At 43.9% G+C, this 15,851-nt stretch overlaps 1 protein-coding gene across 1 annotated transcript in view; it reads right to left on the bottom strand.

The window, feature by feature from the left end:
• The window catches only part of LOC144803733 (uncharacterized), a 350,480-nt gene that overhangs the window by 79,620 nt on the left and 255,009 nt on the right, over positions 1 to 15,851 (bottom strand). The window contains exons 9-10 of the mRNA XM_078671875.1: positions 10,265 to 10,372; positions 2,933 to 2,956 (exon numbers count right to left, since the gene is read on the bottom strand). Of these exons, the coding sequence (XP_078528001.1) occupies positions 2,933 to 2,956; positions 10,265 to 10,372 (132 nt within the window). The remainder of the gene's footprint in view (positions 1 to 2,932; positions 2,957 to 10,264; positions 10,373 to 15,851) is intronic.

Raw genomic sequence — 15,851 nt, forward strand, 5'->3', positions numbered from 1 at the left:
AAGATTTTGTTTTGGGACTCAAGAATAAAATAGAAAATTGATAAAACATTTCTGTACACATTCGCTTTAAAAATTGCTATGCTCCTTCTGTATGTATTGTAAACTTGATTGACACATATGTAGACCTATGACTTGTTGAAGGGATGTGATTTAATCTCTTATTACAGTGTTTTCAGTGACTTCAGATAGTCAGATTCCTATACAACTGCTACTGCGTCATTTTCTACACATGGGTTTTTGAGGCATTGGAACTTTGATGCATTGCAGGCCATGCTCAAACATTGCTAATGATGCATCAGTTTTCTAAAACCTCGTAAATGTCACTGCATCAGGTTTATGTTAGTAATTACGATGGAACGCCTACCTTGCATACATTATGTACTGGCACAATTATAATCCTATGCGGCCTAACAAAAAGTGTTGCATTGGCCTAGATGCGGTACCTTGTAAATATGGAGTACTGACTGCACCGCCAGTGCATTAAAAAAGCAAAGCAACAGGGGAGCAAGCTCCTTTTAAATGACCCCCTAGGTCTCTAGTGTTAATAAATCTATTACCTCAAGAGAATTGACCTTATTTTTTAAAGCACTCCTAGCCTGGCGCTAAGCTCGTTAGCTGAAGTGCAAGGCCTTTTTGCTTCTGTTGTCATGATTACATTTTCAGGGGTAGGTAAAAAATGTGTAAAAGTAAAATTCAGAGACATGTTTGTTTAAATTAAAAAAAAGAACATTTTTCTGTCTATTTATTTTCACATTTTCCACCAACAAAATCTATCAATACAAATATATCAAACGAAAAATCATTAAACATGTTTATAATAATGAATATTATTAAACATTACATTGTGTGACTATTTGAACTATAAATTTGATGCAAATATAGTAGCGATTTTTTGATAAAGATGACAGATCTACCTAATATATATCGGTATTCTCATACCTTCTGAAAGCCACTAGGCTCGCTTTTTATATTTTTGTGTTGCAGAAGGCCGTGCATGGCTTAGGTCTGGCTGCTAGCAGGGGGTAGACCCTGCAGCCAACCACTGCTGCGTACAACTGAAGGACATGCGTGGCAGGAGGGGTTGGCTTTATGTATGTAAATACATTTCTACTTTATGTTAAAAAAGCTAGAAATTCACTGAAAAAACGTCAAGTTGGTGTTATGGTTAAGTTAAAATTTAAATTACTACATAAGATTTTTAAAAAACACTAGCATTCATCAATCATAGTTATATCTAGTACCCATATTTTGTGGCCTCAGATAACTATTACTCGCTATCTAGTACCCATATTTTGTGGCCTCAGAAAACTAGTACTCACGCCCTCACCATGCACAGCTAATTACCCCACATATGACAAGACTCATGATTTCTTCTCTGACATCATTGATAATATCAGTGCAACACCTGAAATTACATAATTGATGACACGATTATGCATGAGGGGGCCATGAGTGATAGTTATCCTAGGCACGAGTTATAGTTACAAGCAATAACTATATAAGAAGATGAAGGATCACAAGAAAACAGTAACCACCCAGGGCAAAAATCTGGATTACAAAGGATACAATGTGTCATAAAGAAATGAAATATCCAAGACTGAAGTGACTCAAATAGATGAACTTACCGAAGAACAAAAATAGTAAGGAACCAGTAGTGGCTGGTGTAAGAGAAATGTGGTGAGGCAGTGCAGGGGTTGTGGTCGGATGACAGTGCAAGGGGGCTGAAACAATCAAAAAAAGGTACCTGCCATTCTTTTGCTCACCAGTCTTCTTCGCTGGGTACAGGCGGAAGCCCTAGCTTCCCCTGCGGCCAATCCTAAGTCTCCTCTCACCATAAGAGCAGTTTCGGTATTGGGTGGAGCGGTCTTGTTTTGTACTCTATCAGGAGTTGGAAGCCAGTGTCTTCTGATCCCTCAACACAGCAACATAGCTGGAGTGGAGAGATGTCAGAGCGCATGACGGTTTGGCCATCCTAAGACGCAAGGCTAAACTGTCATGGGCACTAACAGCAGGACCCACCACTGCTTCTCCCCCTACTGCAGGGCTGTGGCTGCACCCCAAAGACTCAGCAACGGGACCAAAAATGAAATCTTCTGCAATAAGATCATTTTATGTTTTGTTTGCATCTGTGGGCAGTGGGGCGATGCTCCTCTACCATAGTGGAGGAGACGCCAATACAAGGTACTCTGGGTAGGTCCTAGGATTAGGTGGAGAGCAGCACATTTATATGGAGACACGCTACAACAGCTCAAAAGTGATGAAACCATTTGCCATTTTTAAAGCAAAGTTTTTGTTTTCAGGCATAGGATTAGCACAGTACCATCTATGCAGAGCTGAAAAATGACAAAGCCTTTGCCTCTCGGGGCACAGTATTACAGATTCAAATTGGTAAAATATCATCCAAGCCAACTTGGAATAAATATAAATGACTGTGTTTCACTCTAGTTAGAAACTCATCAGAGAGGTACAGTTTTGTCCTGACACAAAGGAGCACCCATTATCAGCAAAGCAATGGTGTTATACCATTTTGGAAACAACACTGGGCTCATAACCAACTGTGTCATGCATTCATATGTATATTAAAGAGAGCTCTGCCAAGCACACTATACTGCAAACATAAACCAACGAACATATCGAATTATTCCACATATGAAAAATGTATAATGTGCTAAGTTTGGAAATGTGCAATGTTGTTATTTTTTTTTAAAAAAAGTAAAGTAAGCATTTTCAAAACTACTAGTTATGCCTTGGAAAGCCTGTGATTTTATTTGCATGTGAATTTTTTCCCCATTTATGTAATAGGTATTAAAAGTTTAAAAGTATCCAAAAACTAAAAATGCTGTCTAAAATTATTGCAATTGGTGTAGGATGATGAAGAAAGCATGGTCCTCTAAAACCTGATTAAAGGATTAAGAGAAAGTGACGTTCTTACCTATCTTGCAACAAAAACAACATCCTGAAAAGTAAAAAATGAAAACTTATGAGAAAACATTAGCAAATTACTTTCATTTGCACTCATCAACTCTATCAATAATGCTAAAGTGACATGCGTTTTTATGACCATGTCACAATGACAGGCAACACTTGATGTTATTCATCCATTGAAAGACATGTTGATGCAACTTCATATTAGTGGCTGTTTCATTAATGAATTGCTGAGAAATTGGAACGAAACACAAACTATAAAAAAACAAAGAAGGTTGACCCTCCTGCTTTTATATGTTTGACAAAAGAACATTTCAAAGAATATTTTCTGAAAAGGTTCTATCAAAAGGATTTCAAAGTTTTCTTTCTCACAAAAGCTGGCAGATCATGCAAAGGGGCAGAAGTGCAGTGCAGTGCAGTGCCACCTGTTAACCCTATGATAATGTCTTTGCTCACAAGACAAGGCAGGCTGTCAAAGGCACTCCCCCACATCCCTAGAGCTGCAGGAGTAACATTTCTAATTCCTTGGTCCAAGGACTCAGTTCATTACACCAATATGAATAAGAACACCAATGTGACTGCAACTCGTACACAACCCACTGAGCAGTACTATTCACGAAGTGTTTTCAGGTTCTGATCAGTCCTATTAGTTGAGTTGAGGAAACCGCGTGGAACTATAAAGCCTCTTTTGTAGATGAATTGAACATTTAAAACAGCACTAAGAAACAGGGCATAAGACTTAAAAATGTTTATTTATAAATCCCAAGACTACTGCATAAAATATGAATGGTAGGTAACCACAGAGCATGATCAAATAAATGCTATAATGCATTAGCTAGCTAGTGGAACAATATGAACATTCCAAAAATGGTTTGCAGGTTTAGGGGTGGAGAACTTGTGAGTAACTCTACACTTCTTCCACATTGATTGCATACAAGCAAACCCCATCAGCACCACTTCCATGGGAATTCTTACTCTGGTAAAATCAGCATTAGGGTCCTAGACACTGCAATTAGCTGGCCAGTGGAACAATATGAACATTCCAAGCATGGTTAGCATTGCATTTTGCCATCTTTACAGTAAAGTCTTTAAGCACAGGATTAGCCCAGTGCCATCAAGGCCGAGCTAGAAAGGGACAAAGCCCTACTAGTATTTTACATCAAAGTATTTAAGCATTGGATTAGCATAGTGCCAATCACACTGTGCTGTACAATTAGAAAAGCCTATTACTACTCCAGATAAAGTGTTACAGCTTTCGGTTGGTTTTGTTAGCTAATTTAGGGGTGGTCAACTTGTGAGTAACGCTACACTCCTTCCACATATACTGCATAGAAGCAAACATGAAGTTATTACCCTATCAGACACCACTTCCTTGGGAAAACCTACTCTTGTAAAAATCAGTATTAGGACCTTAGTCACTGCAAGTGCAGTTGCAGTCCTCAGAGGTATGTCCTCTGGGCACCGTGTGGCATGATTCCCTAAGAGCATAATAAGCCTGTGGCCAGAGTCTGAGTGGGAATCCATGGACCCTACATTTTTGATGCCCACCCTTTCAAAGCGGGTGCCAAAGACAGGCAAGGGATTTAGGAGAGCTTTCAGCTTCCAACTTCCTGCTGGCCCGGCAGGTCAAGCAAGTACTGCAGAAGGTATCTGAGGAAATCTGCATCCTAGGCCAATAAAAGTGAGGGACAAGCATGGCAAAGGTTTTGTCAGATGTCCTGCCAGGGGTATTTAGTGATCTAACTCCAATAGTAAGGTGCTGTAGCAATGGGGAGCCACCAGGGCCAGTGTTGCCCCATACCCAGGTGCTTTAGGCTCAATGTGAAGTAGGCTCTCCTCTCAGTAAATGCAGTGATTTCCAGAGGTACCACCTGCTGCCTGTGATTCTGCCTGTTGCCTCATGCCCTCCAAGGCTGGGCATTTTTTTCAGGCATATCACCAAATGAAGCAATGTTCTCACAACTGGTCTCCAGGGCTACCTCCTCTGGCACTGCACCCACCTTAGTCGGGAGACATTCAGGGTCTGGTTTGCAACACCCCTTGCCCTTTCTTTGTTGGGCAGCTATCTGGGCCTTTTTACCAGGATCCAGACTTCCTTGACTCCCTTTCAGGGCAGCCATGGACCTGGTGGTTGCACACATCCACTCAGGCATCACATTTCCAGGTGAGACCTAAGCACCACTACCTTCTAGGTAGTGTGTCATGCCTGTGGGTTGTTTGCTAAGGAAATACCTAGCAGGGTTGTCCTCTCAGTCATTCTTTATGAAGCAAACCACAACCATGGCAGGACCTATAGCTACTATCAGATGATCTAAGACCTCCCCCACCTCAAATAGAACAAGGGTCCTGGGTATTGGCCCCCACGGTTTTCTGCTACCACAACTTGGTGGAACATACTTGGTTAAATATGTTCTGGGATCACAAGCGGACTCTTACCAGACTCATGCTGGCAACTATGTCTGTCAGTCCCTCAACACCTTGCCCATTGATGGTATACCACTGCCTAGACTTGCCAGTATTTTATGTCAAGTGGATTTTTAGAACTATCTCCATGTAATCCAGGGACAAAAGGGTACCTCCCTGAAACCTCCCCGCCATTAACTGGGACAAACTCCTCCCCCCAGCACTACACTCACCATCCCTGCTGTCTTACCTCCGGTGGGAGACTGTGCTACCTTTGGCACTTGATAGCCCCCATGTGTGTGTGCTTGGTGACATTAACTTACCTTTGTAACGCTCCTTCCGCTCCGGTCCACCGCAGCTCTTTGTGCCGTTTGTTGTGGAGGGCAGGGCGCCATCTTGTGTGAGTCCTGGATCCTGGCGGGACCGTAGGCAGCGGTCTAGCTGGGGGAGGGGCTTGGGGCATAAATTGACAGGCAGCGTGGGGCCCGATGCGGTAATACGAGGTGGTGGCAGCTCCTCGTTACCCGCTCGTGAGTTGGGGCAGACTGTGAGTCATTCTCTAATGTGGTTTTCTCTTCTGCTTCTTACCTTTGCCGCCAGCTGATTTTTAAAATTCAAATTGCTTGCACTTTTTAAAATATCATTTTAAATCTGTGTGTGCTGGGTGACATTGACTTACCTTTGTAATGCTCCTTCCGCCCCGGTCCACCGCGGCTCTTTGTGCCGTTTGTTGTGGAGGGCAGGGCAGGGCGCCATCTTGTGTGAGTCCCGGATCCCGGCGGGACCGTAGGCAGTGGTTTAGCTGGGGGAGGGGCTTGGGGCATAAATTGACAGGCAGCATGGGGCCCGATGCGGTAATACGAGGTGGTGGCAGCTCCTCGTTACCCGCTCGTGAGTTGGGGCATAGTGCGAGTCATTCTCTAATGTGGATTTCTCTTCTGCTTCTTACCTTTGCCGCCAGCTGATTTTTAAAATTCAAATTGCTTGCACTTTTTAAAATATCATTTTAAATCTGTGTGTGCTTGGTGACATTAACTTACCTTTGTAACGCTCCTTCCGCCCCGGTCCAACGCGGCTCTTTGTGCCGTTTGTTGTGGAGGGCAGGGCAGGGCGCCACCTTGTGTGAGTCCCGGATCCCGGCGGGACCGTAGGCAGCGGTCTAGGTGGGGGAGGGGCTTGGGGCATAAATTGCATATGCCAGCCCGGACGCGCAGCGGACGCGCGCAGCGAGCGCGCCGAAGGAGCGCCAAATCAGAGCCCGTCTGCGTCCGTCCGTACTATGGACACGCCCAGCGCCAGTCTACATGCCCGTTCTTCTACTCAGCTGATGACTGGTAAGATAGGGTACAGTCGTAATGAGCTAATGGCACTAATTACAGCTAAATGTCGAGGGAACAGACACTGGGATGCTGCTGATTGCACCTCCAAGGTCTGCCCTTCTTGCCGTTTTCGCATCCACCACATCACAGCTGGCCCTGTCCCGCAAATTATCAACCAGTCCACGAGTTCAGATGCGTTAATCAATGCCCGGTCCTTCGTTAAACACGCGGCTGATGTCTTTGAGCATCTGGCAGATGGCCAACTTGATTTACTCTTTATCACCGAGACATGGCTAAATGGTTCCTGTGCCCCGGTCCCAGAGGCTTTAAAATTATGCGGGCCGACCGCTCTGTGGGGAGAGGAGCTGGCGTTGCTGTGGTATTTAGGGATAATTGGGCCTTTTCCTATGAGCCCTCAGAAGATGTGGGTGAAGGGGAGGCTCTTCATTTCAATCTTGCTCTCACTCCTCATTTTACGTTGGGAGGTACGCTGGTGTACCGGCCACCAGGATTTGCAGGGCTGTTTATTACTGCTTTGGAGGACGTGATTGTGCCTTGCGCACTGAGGGTTCCTAAGTTTCTCCTTCTCGGGGATTTTAATAATAATTAATTAATTGTGGGTTTCTAACGCGCTAGAATCGACTCCCTAAGGAGTATCTCTGCGCTATAGACCGCTGGGGAACCGGTCCTGGCTTTCCCTGTAAGATGGTCCCTACTGGGTATCTCCAAGGTGAAACCAGGCATCCCCGGCGTATGTGGGGGGCCGTTGTGGAGATGAGGCAAGCTAATGCCCAGAGTTGCCGAGTGTGATCCCTGGTTAGAGTAGGCACCGAGGCGAGAATTATCGAGTCCACTGACCCTGGTCCACGACCCTGCCACGTCGGGAATTGAACCCTGGTCCCGGGCCATCCTCTGCTTCCGGGTCTGCCACCTCTAACCAGTGAGCCACACCACTGTGATCCATGCGGACGTTATGGATTCTTTGGAATCAAGATGCTTAGCTGACTCCCTGAATCTTGCTCAGCTTAAACAATGGGTTAAGTTGTCGACGCATGTCAGGGGGCACCTACTTGATCTAGTCTTCTCCAATTTTAGCATTTCTCTGTCCTGCCCTGAAAGTGTGACATGGTCCGATCACCATTTGATCAGATTATCCTGGCAACTAGATAAACCCGCTGGGGTCTGTGCTATCTCCCCTAGCGCTTACCCCCAGAGGATTAATCTATTTACACTCTTGGATACTTTATCCGGGAGCCGACCGCTCTTGGGCTCTGAGTTATCAGATGCAGTGCAGAGTTTTAATGCCTGGATTGGGAGGGGGGCTGTGTCCTCTATGAATCAGGGCTCTGGTTATAGAGGGTGTTCTTCCCCCTCTAAGCCATGGTTTTCTCAAGCTCTGCGCGAAATGAAATTGGGCTGTAAAAAACTTGAACGGTGTTGGAGACTTGTCTAACAGCCCGCTGCTAAGACAACTCTCCGTGCCGCCCAGAGAGAATATTATGCTGCCATTAGGACAGCAAAAGGCATCTATTATGCAGGAAGGATCGCCAAGGCTAATTGCTGTGAGACGGAGTGCGAATCAAGTATGCATACTTCTATAGTTTCAAAAGATTAATTTGGTTTAAACACTGGGAAAACATTGGTGTGCATCTTACCACCCCATGTTCTGAAAATTTAGATAACATTTTAAAATTCTAAAGGAGTCTGTGGGTATTTCATTTTAATTAAAGAATAAGTAAGTTAGTTTTATGTCATTTTCATCATCAACTAGTTCAACTAATAGTCCATTGACCAGAGGAAATAACTTTTTGATCTGTGAAGGGTTAGTTTAAAAGAGAATTGAGATATTTAGACTAATCCTAAACATTTGTGAAAACATATAAACTTGACACCCTCAACGTGTGTGTTTATTGGCTTTGGTGAGTATATGGTAGTGGAGTATCTGTGTCTGTTGGATCGCTGGATCAGTATAACCTATGAGGGAGCATTGGGTTCAAGGCATTTGCTTGAATCAGTGTTTCAGTGAGTGTGAAGGTCAGGTGTGCCCACCTCGGTGCCAGATACAATGAGTGCACCTGTGTGCTTCCTGAGGAGCTGAAAGTTGTTAATGAACTACCTTATATCAGTGGCAGAGGAATTCAAAGAGCCTATTTCTACTTTCACTTCTCCTCCGTTACACACTAGTGGAAGATGAAGCTATAAGTTCCTGCTTCCCTTCTGTTATTGTTGGAAACATTGGAGTTGCCAGAAACATGACAGGGAAGTTGACAGGTCCGCATTGTGATGCTCTTACATTGATTGTAACTGTACGTGTTGAATAGCATTAACATTTCTTTTCATATCTCTCTATCAGCAGATCTTGTCAGTGCAGTGCATTCTGACAGATGAAGTCCTCCTTTTCTTTCATTAGATTTTGCTCCCAAGTTTTGCATTCACCATTTTTCATTGTTAATACCATGTACTTGCCCATCAGCCTCTATGCCCTCTGCATGCTGCCTGACAGGCCTCTGATGCAACATGTGTTAGTTACTCTTCTAAATAACAGAGCACTGCTGAAAGCAGGAGCTGGTAAAGATATGCGGGTTCATAGATATTTTCAGACATGACATGAACTATGTTATTGTGAACGTATCCTGAGCCCAGCATGTGTTGGAACAGCAGGAGCAGGAACCAGGCTTTTCCCGTGCTTTATAGGATATCATATTGAATTTCATTGACCCCCTGATCATGGCATAGTTGCAGTGATTTGGTAAAAATTAAATGTTTTTTTTCAGACTAGGAGCAATGCCATGATATGTTCAGGCCAAAGGTCATACAACATTTTCTGGTGAAACAATATACCTATATCAGGTTTTGGAACTTGAAAATGCGACCATTTTTGCTCACAGAATGTTGTTAAAAATATTATATCTGTTGGTCTGTGTTTCAAAAGTAGTAGTTGCTCAGTACACTTTATTATATTGACACATAGCTTAGAGAAGAAGTGTGTGGCTTCCATGACACCTGACACTATCATTGTTGTTACTCATTTATCTTAAACAGCTAACGACCATTGACAAAACCAATCATACTGGCAGGCTCTAGGTGTATGCCAGTTGCTGTATCACATATCTGAATGCAAACCCAAAATACCAGTCAGCCGCCACACTATGGGAATCACAGGAATTTATTTTCCATGTTCTCTTTTATCATCCCACTTAAGACTTGTCCGCACATATTTCTATATGACTGATTGCAACCAGAAGCTGTGTTAGAGCATTTTCTTCCAAATTGATGCCTTGTGAAGTGCAAGACACTGGGCAAGCACACACTTTGAAGGGCGGAAGTTGTCACGTTCCACAATTTGCACATTACAGTAACTAACTGTTTACCATATTAATGCAGTAAGATATGGGACAGTTTTACATTGTACTGTGTTTAATATTTCAATTTGCTTTAAAATGGACCATTTGGCAATCTTTTTTTAAAATTTCTGTTGGGAGGAGGACATAAACTATTGTCCATTAAACTTGCTTGCATAGCTCCCTTCAAAGTCATACCCAATTGTTATGCCCACCACTTCCAAATTTCACAGCCACCAATGTACACATACCCAAAACACCCATGCAGCAGATTACCTTTACAGCAGAGGAAGCAACAGGTACAAAATAGGAGGATTATCGAAAATAAGACCGTCAATCCATGTGACCGCTCTATGATCAAACCATAATCCCCAGCTAATGGGTCTGAAAAAAAGAAATAAGTATTTTATGTTACAACCAGGCTACTCCGATAATGTGTGGAATTCAGATAAAATGCATGCATCGGTATGAACAACTGATTCTAAAGGATACTCTAAGGTAAATAGCTATTCATCCATATATACCATTGTTAGAATATAGTCAAACATTGTAACTCAAAAAGCATTTTAAACGGACATTTAAAAAGTTTATTCTATTCATACAAAACTACAACCAATGCCCCTATATATTATAAACAATGCTTTAATTGATTTAGCTAAGATTTTTCTTGGGCAGGGCTCCCATGCGCATAGTGTCAAAGGGACCCCATCTATATGCCACTAGGCCGGTCTGAGATTGCCTGCATTCCCATCTGGAGGGGTATCCGGCCTGGCAGTTCAGGCTGCAGTGTGCCTATTGGACTGTTTTGCATATGGCCGGTCTCTTTCTAGAGCAGAGGTCTTCAAGCTTTTTTGCTGTGAGCCCCCAAAAACAAAAGGTTTTTGAGTCAGACCCCCCTCCAAAACATTGTGGTAGCAGTTTGGAGGAGTGGAAGGGTCAGGACTGAGTACACGTGGTGGGCTTATCATTTTAGGGGATCTTTGTAATTTATAATCCACACTAAATGTGAGACTTATAAAAGAGCAAATATGACAGGTAAAAATAGAAATTGGACAAAAACAACTACAACCCTATAATTGGGGTGTTGTCAGCCCCTCAGACTCCTGGGACCCAATGCAACTACATCTGCACCTGAAGTACTAGTGGCAGCTGCGGTCCTAAATGGTAGGCTGTGTCCTCTCACTCTTTCTCCCCTTTCCCACATGATCTCCCATGTGTTGCCCACCATTTGCAGCAAAGGAGCCCTTACCCCTAATGCTAGCTAGGAAAATTAGCATCCATGCCTCTTTTATAAAGTAACATATGCAAAAGAAAATGGCACAGAGGAATCAATATCTCTTTTTTATTTGGTCATAGGGAACATTTAATTATCTTATCCGTAGACTAAGGTCCTGTTAGCAATACATCAAACAAGTTATTCAACGAGCCTATGTACCATGGAAACAGTCCTTGAAAATGTCAATTATTATAAAGGTATTTTAACACAAAGAAAAAAGAAAAACATACAAATAAGCATATATTTAAACTTAGGTTAGCAGCTTAGGTTAGCAGCTTAGGCTATCAGCGTAGGTTGCTCCCCTTCTTCGGAGTGATCTTAGCCCTTGCTCATGTAGCGCTTTGGATGCCCCGTCACTGGGGCATCCAAGCGCTACCTAAGCAAGCGCTACCTAAGCAAGCTACCTAAGCAAGCTATGCACTTTATAAAACTTAAAAATAAATAAATAAATAATAAATACATCACAAACATTTATAGACTAACACCTTAATGCAACAAATCTAAGCTGCCAATACCCATATATTTCTATAATGGTTAGTGTTCACACACTTAACCTGAATGCTACACTATGAGGTAGTCTTCTATGCACATGAGGTTATAATACCTCTACAACCATCTGTCCGGTTTGCCTAGTAACTAGAAGCACAATTCTCATATCAGAGTCCTCTTGTCAAAAATGCTGACGCGGATACGTTTCGGCCCCCAATTTCTTCTGGGCCTCCTCAGGACAAGGGTAAGGGAACCAACCTAAATTAATCCAAAATATATGTATACATATATCTACACAGTTTACTAACTATCCTCTCAATTACACAGGGCATGCTAGGTCTATATTGTGAAGGTAACTAGAAAGGGAGTAATATATTACAAAAAGGGGACAGAAAAATAAGTGGGAAAAAGTAACGCTGTGGAACTAATCCTTGTGGGGACTGTGGGGAGTCCCTTAAAAGTTGACATCCTACCATTATAGAAGATATTCTACCAAAACACTGTGGACTGATGTGTAAGTTTGCATCCAAGGAACTTAGTGAAGAGGAAGGATCCTTAGACCCAGAATTGTGCATATATTTATACGTCACAATAAACTCACGTGCCAAATACGGTTGTATGACATTGCAACTCATACTTTTACAACGCATGCCATTACAACAAATTTTTTACAATGCAACATCCATTACAACGCATTCCATTACAACGCATGCCATTACAATGCATCTCTACAAACTACCTTTACAACGCATTCCATTACAATGCATACTACCTTTACAACGCATACCATTACAACGCATGCCATTACATTGCATGTTTGGTAAGTATTGGATAGTGTAGGGGTAAAATTTACTATTCTAACTCCAGGGGGGTGCAACAGTAGGGTAAGTGTTGGATAGTGTAGGGGTAAAATTTACTATTCTAACTCCAGTGGGGTGCCACAGTAGGGTAAGTGCTGGATAGTGTAGGGGTAACAATTACTATTCTAACTCCAGGGGGTGCAACAGTAGGGTAAGTGTTGGATAGTGTAAGGGTACTAAGTGTTGTGATGGTATGCGTTGTAATGGTATGCATTGCAATGACTGCCTTGTAATGACTTGCGTTGTAATGGTATGCGTTTTAGTGTCATGCGTTGTGATGGTTGCGTTGTAATGGCATGCGTTGTAATGGATGTTGCGTTGTAAAAGTTTTCTTGTAATGGTAGTGCGTTGTAAAAGTTGTGTTGTAAACGTTGTTTCCCGCCAAACACCAATGACAAATGTAAAGGTCGTAATCCAGGTCTACAAAGTCCCTTGTTCATACAGAGGAGGGATTTAAGCCCAAGCAAGAGGTTCAGTAATCTATGGATAATGAAATCGTCAGATCACTCTGTTATAATATGCAACAATAATACAGGCACAACAATACTGTTACAGATGCATATGTTCCCATGTATCTCTCACGAACGTGGCGGAATGTAATCCGGTCCTAGCAGGCGTTTATCTCTCTTGGAAAGTGCTTCACTGCAGGGAAAGGGAACACCTCAATTACTGCACCTTTTATGAATGGAGCAGTCTGTGCAACTACGTTATGACACTACCGCCTTGCTCACCATTCGAAACAAAGAACCGGGGCTGGTGGGTCTGTGTCAGGATGTCATACCTGACCTGACAGAAGGGAGAGTGGACAAAGGGTGCCAAGTACATGGGACTACTGCCCCCGCTCTCTGATGCCACAGACATTTGAGAGCCCTGAGGGGCATTAGGCCTGGGTCTCATCACGGACTACTGTCAGTGGCCACTATGGCTTGCTGTCTGTCTGTTGGGACACACCTGTGAGCAAGCTATGGTTAGGTTCTGCACAGATGGTGTCCACATGTGAGGAGAAGGGTTCCCCATGGGTTAGCATGGTGGGCCCTGAGAGTATATACAGAGGGATCCAAAAAGGTTCAGATTGGCATAGAACTGGAATATGCCCTGGCTGTTATGGGCCAAAGTCCATGTTCTATCGCCCAAAGCAGAGCAGTCCATCAGGGTAGTGATTGGTCTCCTCTGTGTTTTGGCTGAAAGTGTGTTGTGTTGGACTTGGCCCTTTTTGCAGGGTCATCCCTGAAATTGTTGCCTTCCTTCTGTAGTTTTTCTGACCTGTTTTATGACACTGGTGACTTTATCACTACTGATCAGTGCTAAAGTGCATATGCTCTCCCTATTGTAAATTGATGTATGGATTAGTGACTCCATGATTGGGGGATTTCATTTGCTTCTCACACCCTAGTACAGTGCACTGAGTGTGCCCAGGGCTTGTAAATCCAAATGCTGCTGGTGGGCTTGCAGCACTGGTTGTGCCACCCACAGAAGCAGCCTTGAAAAATGTGTCTCAGGTCTGCCATTGCAGAGCCTGTGTGCAGTCTGGTACTGCTATGCTGACTGGGCAAGTGCACCCACTTGCCAGTCCTTAAACCTTCCCTTTTCTGTATATTAGTCTCCCCTATGGTAGTCCCTGGGGCAGGGCACATTGTAGGTAAAGGTAGGACAAGCCCTGAGGCATGTGGCATGTCCTAATAGTGAATTACAACCATTTTTGTTTTTCACTATTGCAAGGCTTCCTATTCCCCATAGGCCACAATGGGTAGTTAGGTTATTACATCTTATAATCCTAACTGACTCAGGGAACTAGGTAGAAATTTGAGTTTAGTATGCCTGAACTCAGAATGATAAAATGCATGTTTAGTGAAGTTGGTTTTAACATTCAGTGTTTTAAAATATCACATTTAGAAAGTAGGTATTTTCTCGTCTACCTATCGAAGCCTGCCTCTACTAGCTTGTGTATTCCTTGTCTGGAGTTTGAGTGACAGGGGATGGGGGATTCCAGAAGACAGGATGAGTCAGCACAGTGCTTAATAGAAAGATCTTCATCTAGATGGGAGGGAAGAGTTGCACCTGAGACCTAATTAGGGCTGTGCCTTATCTCCACAATGCTGGCTCCACCTCCTGTGTTGCGTCTGATGTCCCTGCCCTGCACTATGAAACGAAAGAAGGAGTCATGTAAACAGAGTGCTCCAGGACTGACCAGAACTGGTTTAGACTAGGCAAAGGCCACTCTGCCTTCAGAGAACAAAGAGAAACTGTGTATAAAAGGGGGACCCGGACTCCAAAGAATTAGATCACTATTGGGAACCAAGAAGAAACTTCTGCCGAGGAGAGGAGCCGGAGAGACTGAGGAAAGACTATCCCTAAGTGTGAGGGTTTGGCCTGCAGTGGTTGCCTTACTGCCAACAAGAGGAGTGAGGAACTTTGTGTGTACTCTCATAAACTTGTGACGGATCTCCAAGGGCTTGAGAGAGAGCTTGCCCCCTGACCGAAGTCTCAGGACCAGTAGACTTCACCACCTCTGTGAATCGCTTCTGGAAATGCTGTTTCAGTTGCTACAGGGGAAAGGGAGCTGTGACCGACTCTGATGACTGACTCTGTGTCCCGACGGCACCGCCAAGAAGCAATGCCTTCATCTTGCAACGCAACCCTGGTCTCAGCGACTGCGGTGTTCCATTACGCTGCCAACGAGCCACTGCTTGCACCATGGCCTGTGGGCATCGCACTGCACACCGCCTCGCTGCACTGAAACAAACTTGTTTGAACAACGTCAACTCCCACCAACCGGCACCACTGCTGCACCGCAACCTGACAATACTGCATCGAGCAACGTGTCGTCCTGCAACGTGAGGCCTTGGTCTCAACGACCCCGTCTTGACGACATCACCGAGCTGCTGCCTGCACCGCATCGAGAGGACACTGCGCCCTGCACCGCTTCCATCTTGCAGTTTAACTGCAATGGTTGTCACAACGAGTAAAGGTACAGTGACCAAGTCTGTCCTGCTGTGCTGACCCGTATAGACCCGGTCAGCTGGAATTGCGAGACTTTATTGTGTTAAAATCGCTGTGGGGTGGCTCTCCAACCTCCCATCTTCCAAAGGATTTCTTCAGCGTTCTCTGGGTAGGGCCCTTCTACTGTAAAACTCCAACTGCAACTTCTCTATTGACTTACATTGGGCACGCGGCTGTGTATCCATTCTGCCTACAGCCTCCATGGGGGACCTGGGTACTTACCTTGGGTAGTACCTTG

This window comes from Lissotriton helveticus, chromosome 1_2, assembly GCF_964261635.1.
Source record: "Lissotriton helveticus chromosome 1_2, aLisHel1.1, whole genome shotgun sequence".
Classification (NCBI taxonomy): domain Eukaryota; kingdom Metazoa; phylum Chordata; class Amphibia; order Caudata; family Salamandridae; genus Lissotriton; species Lissotriton helveticus.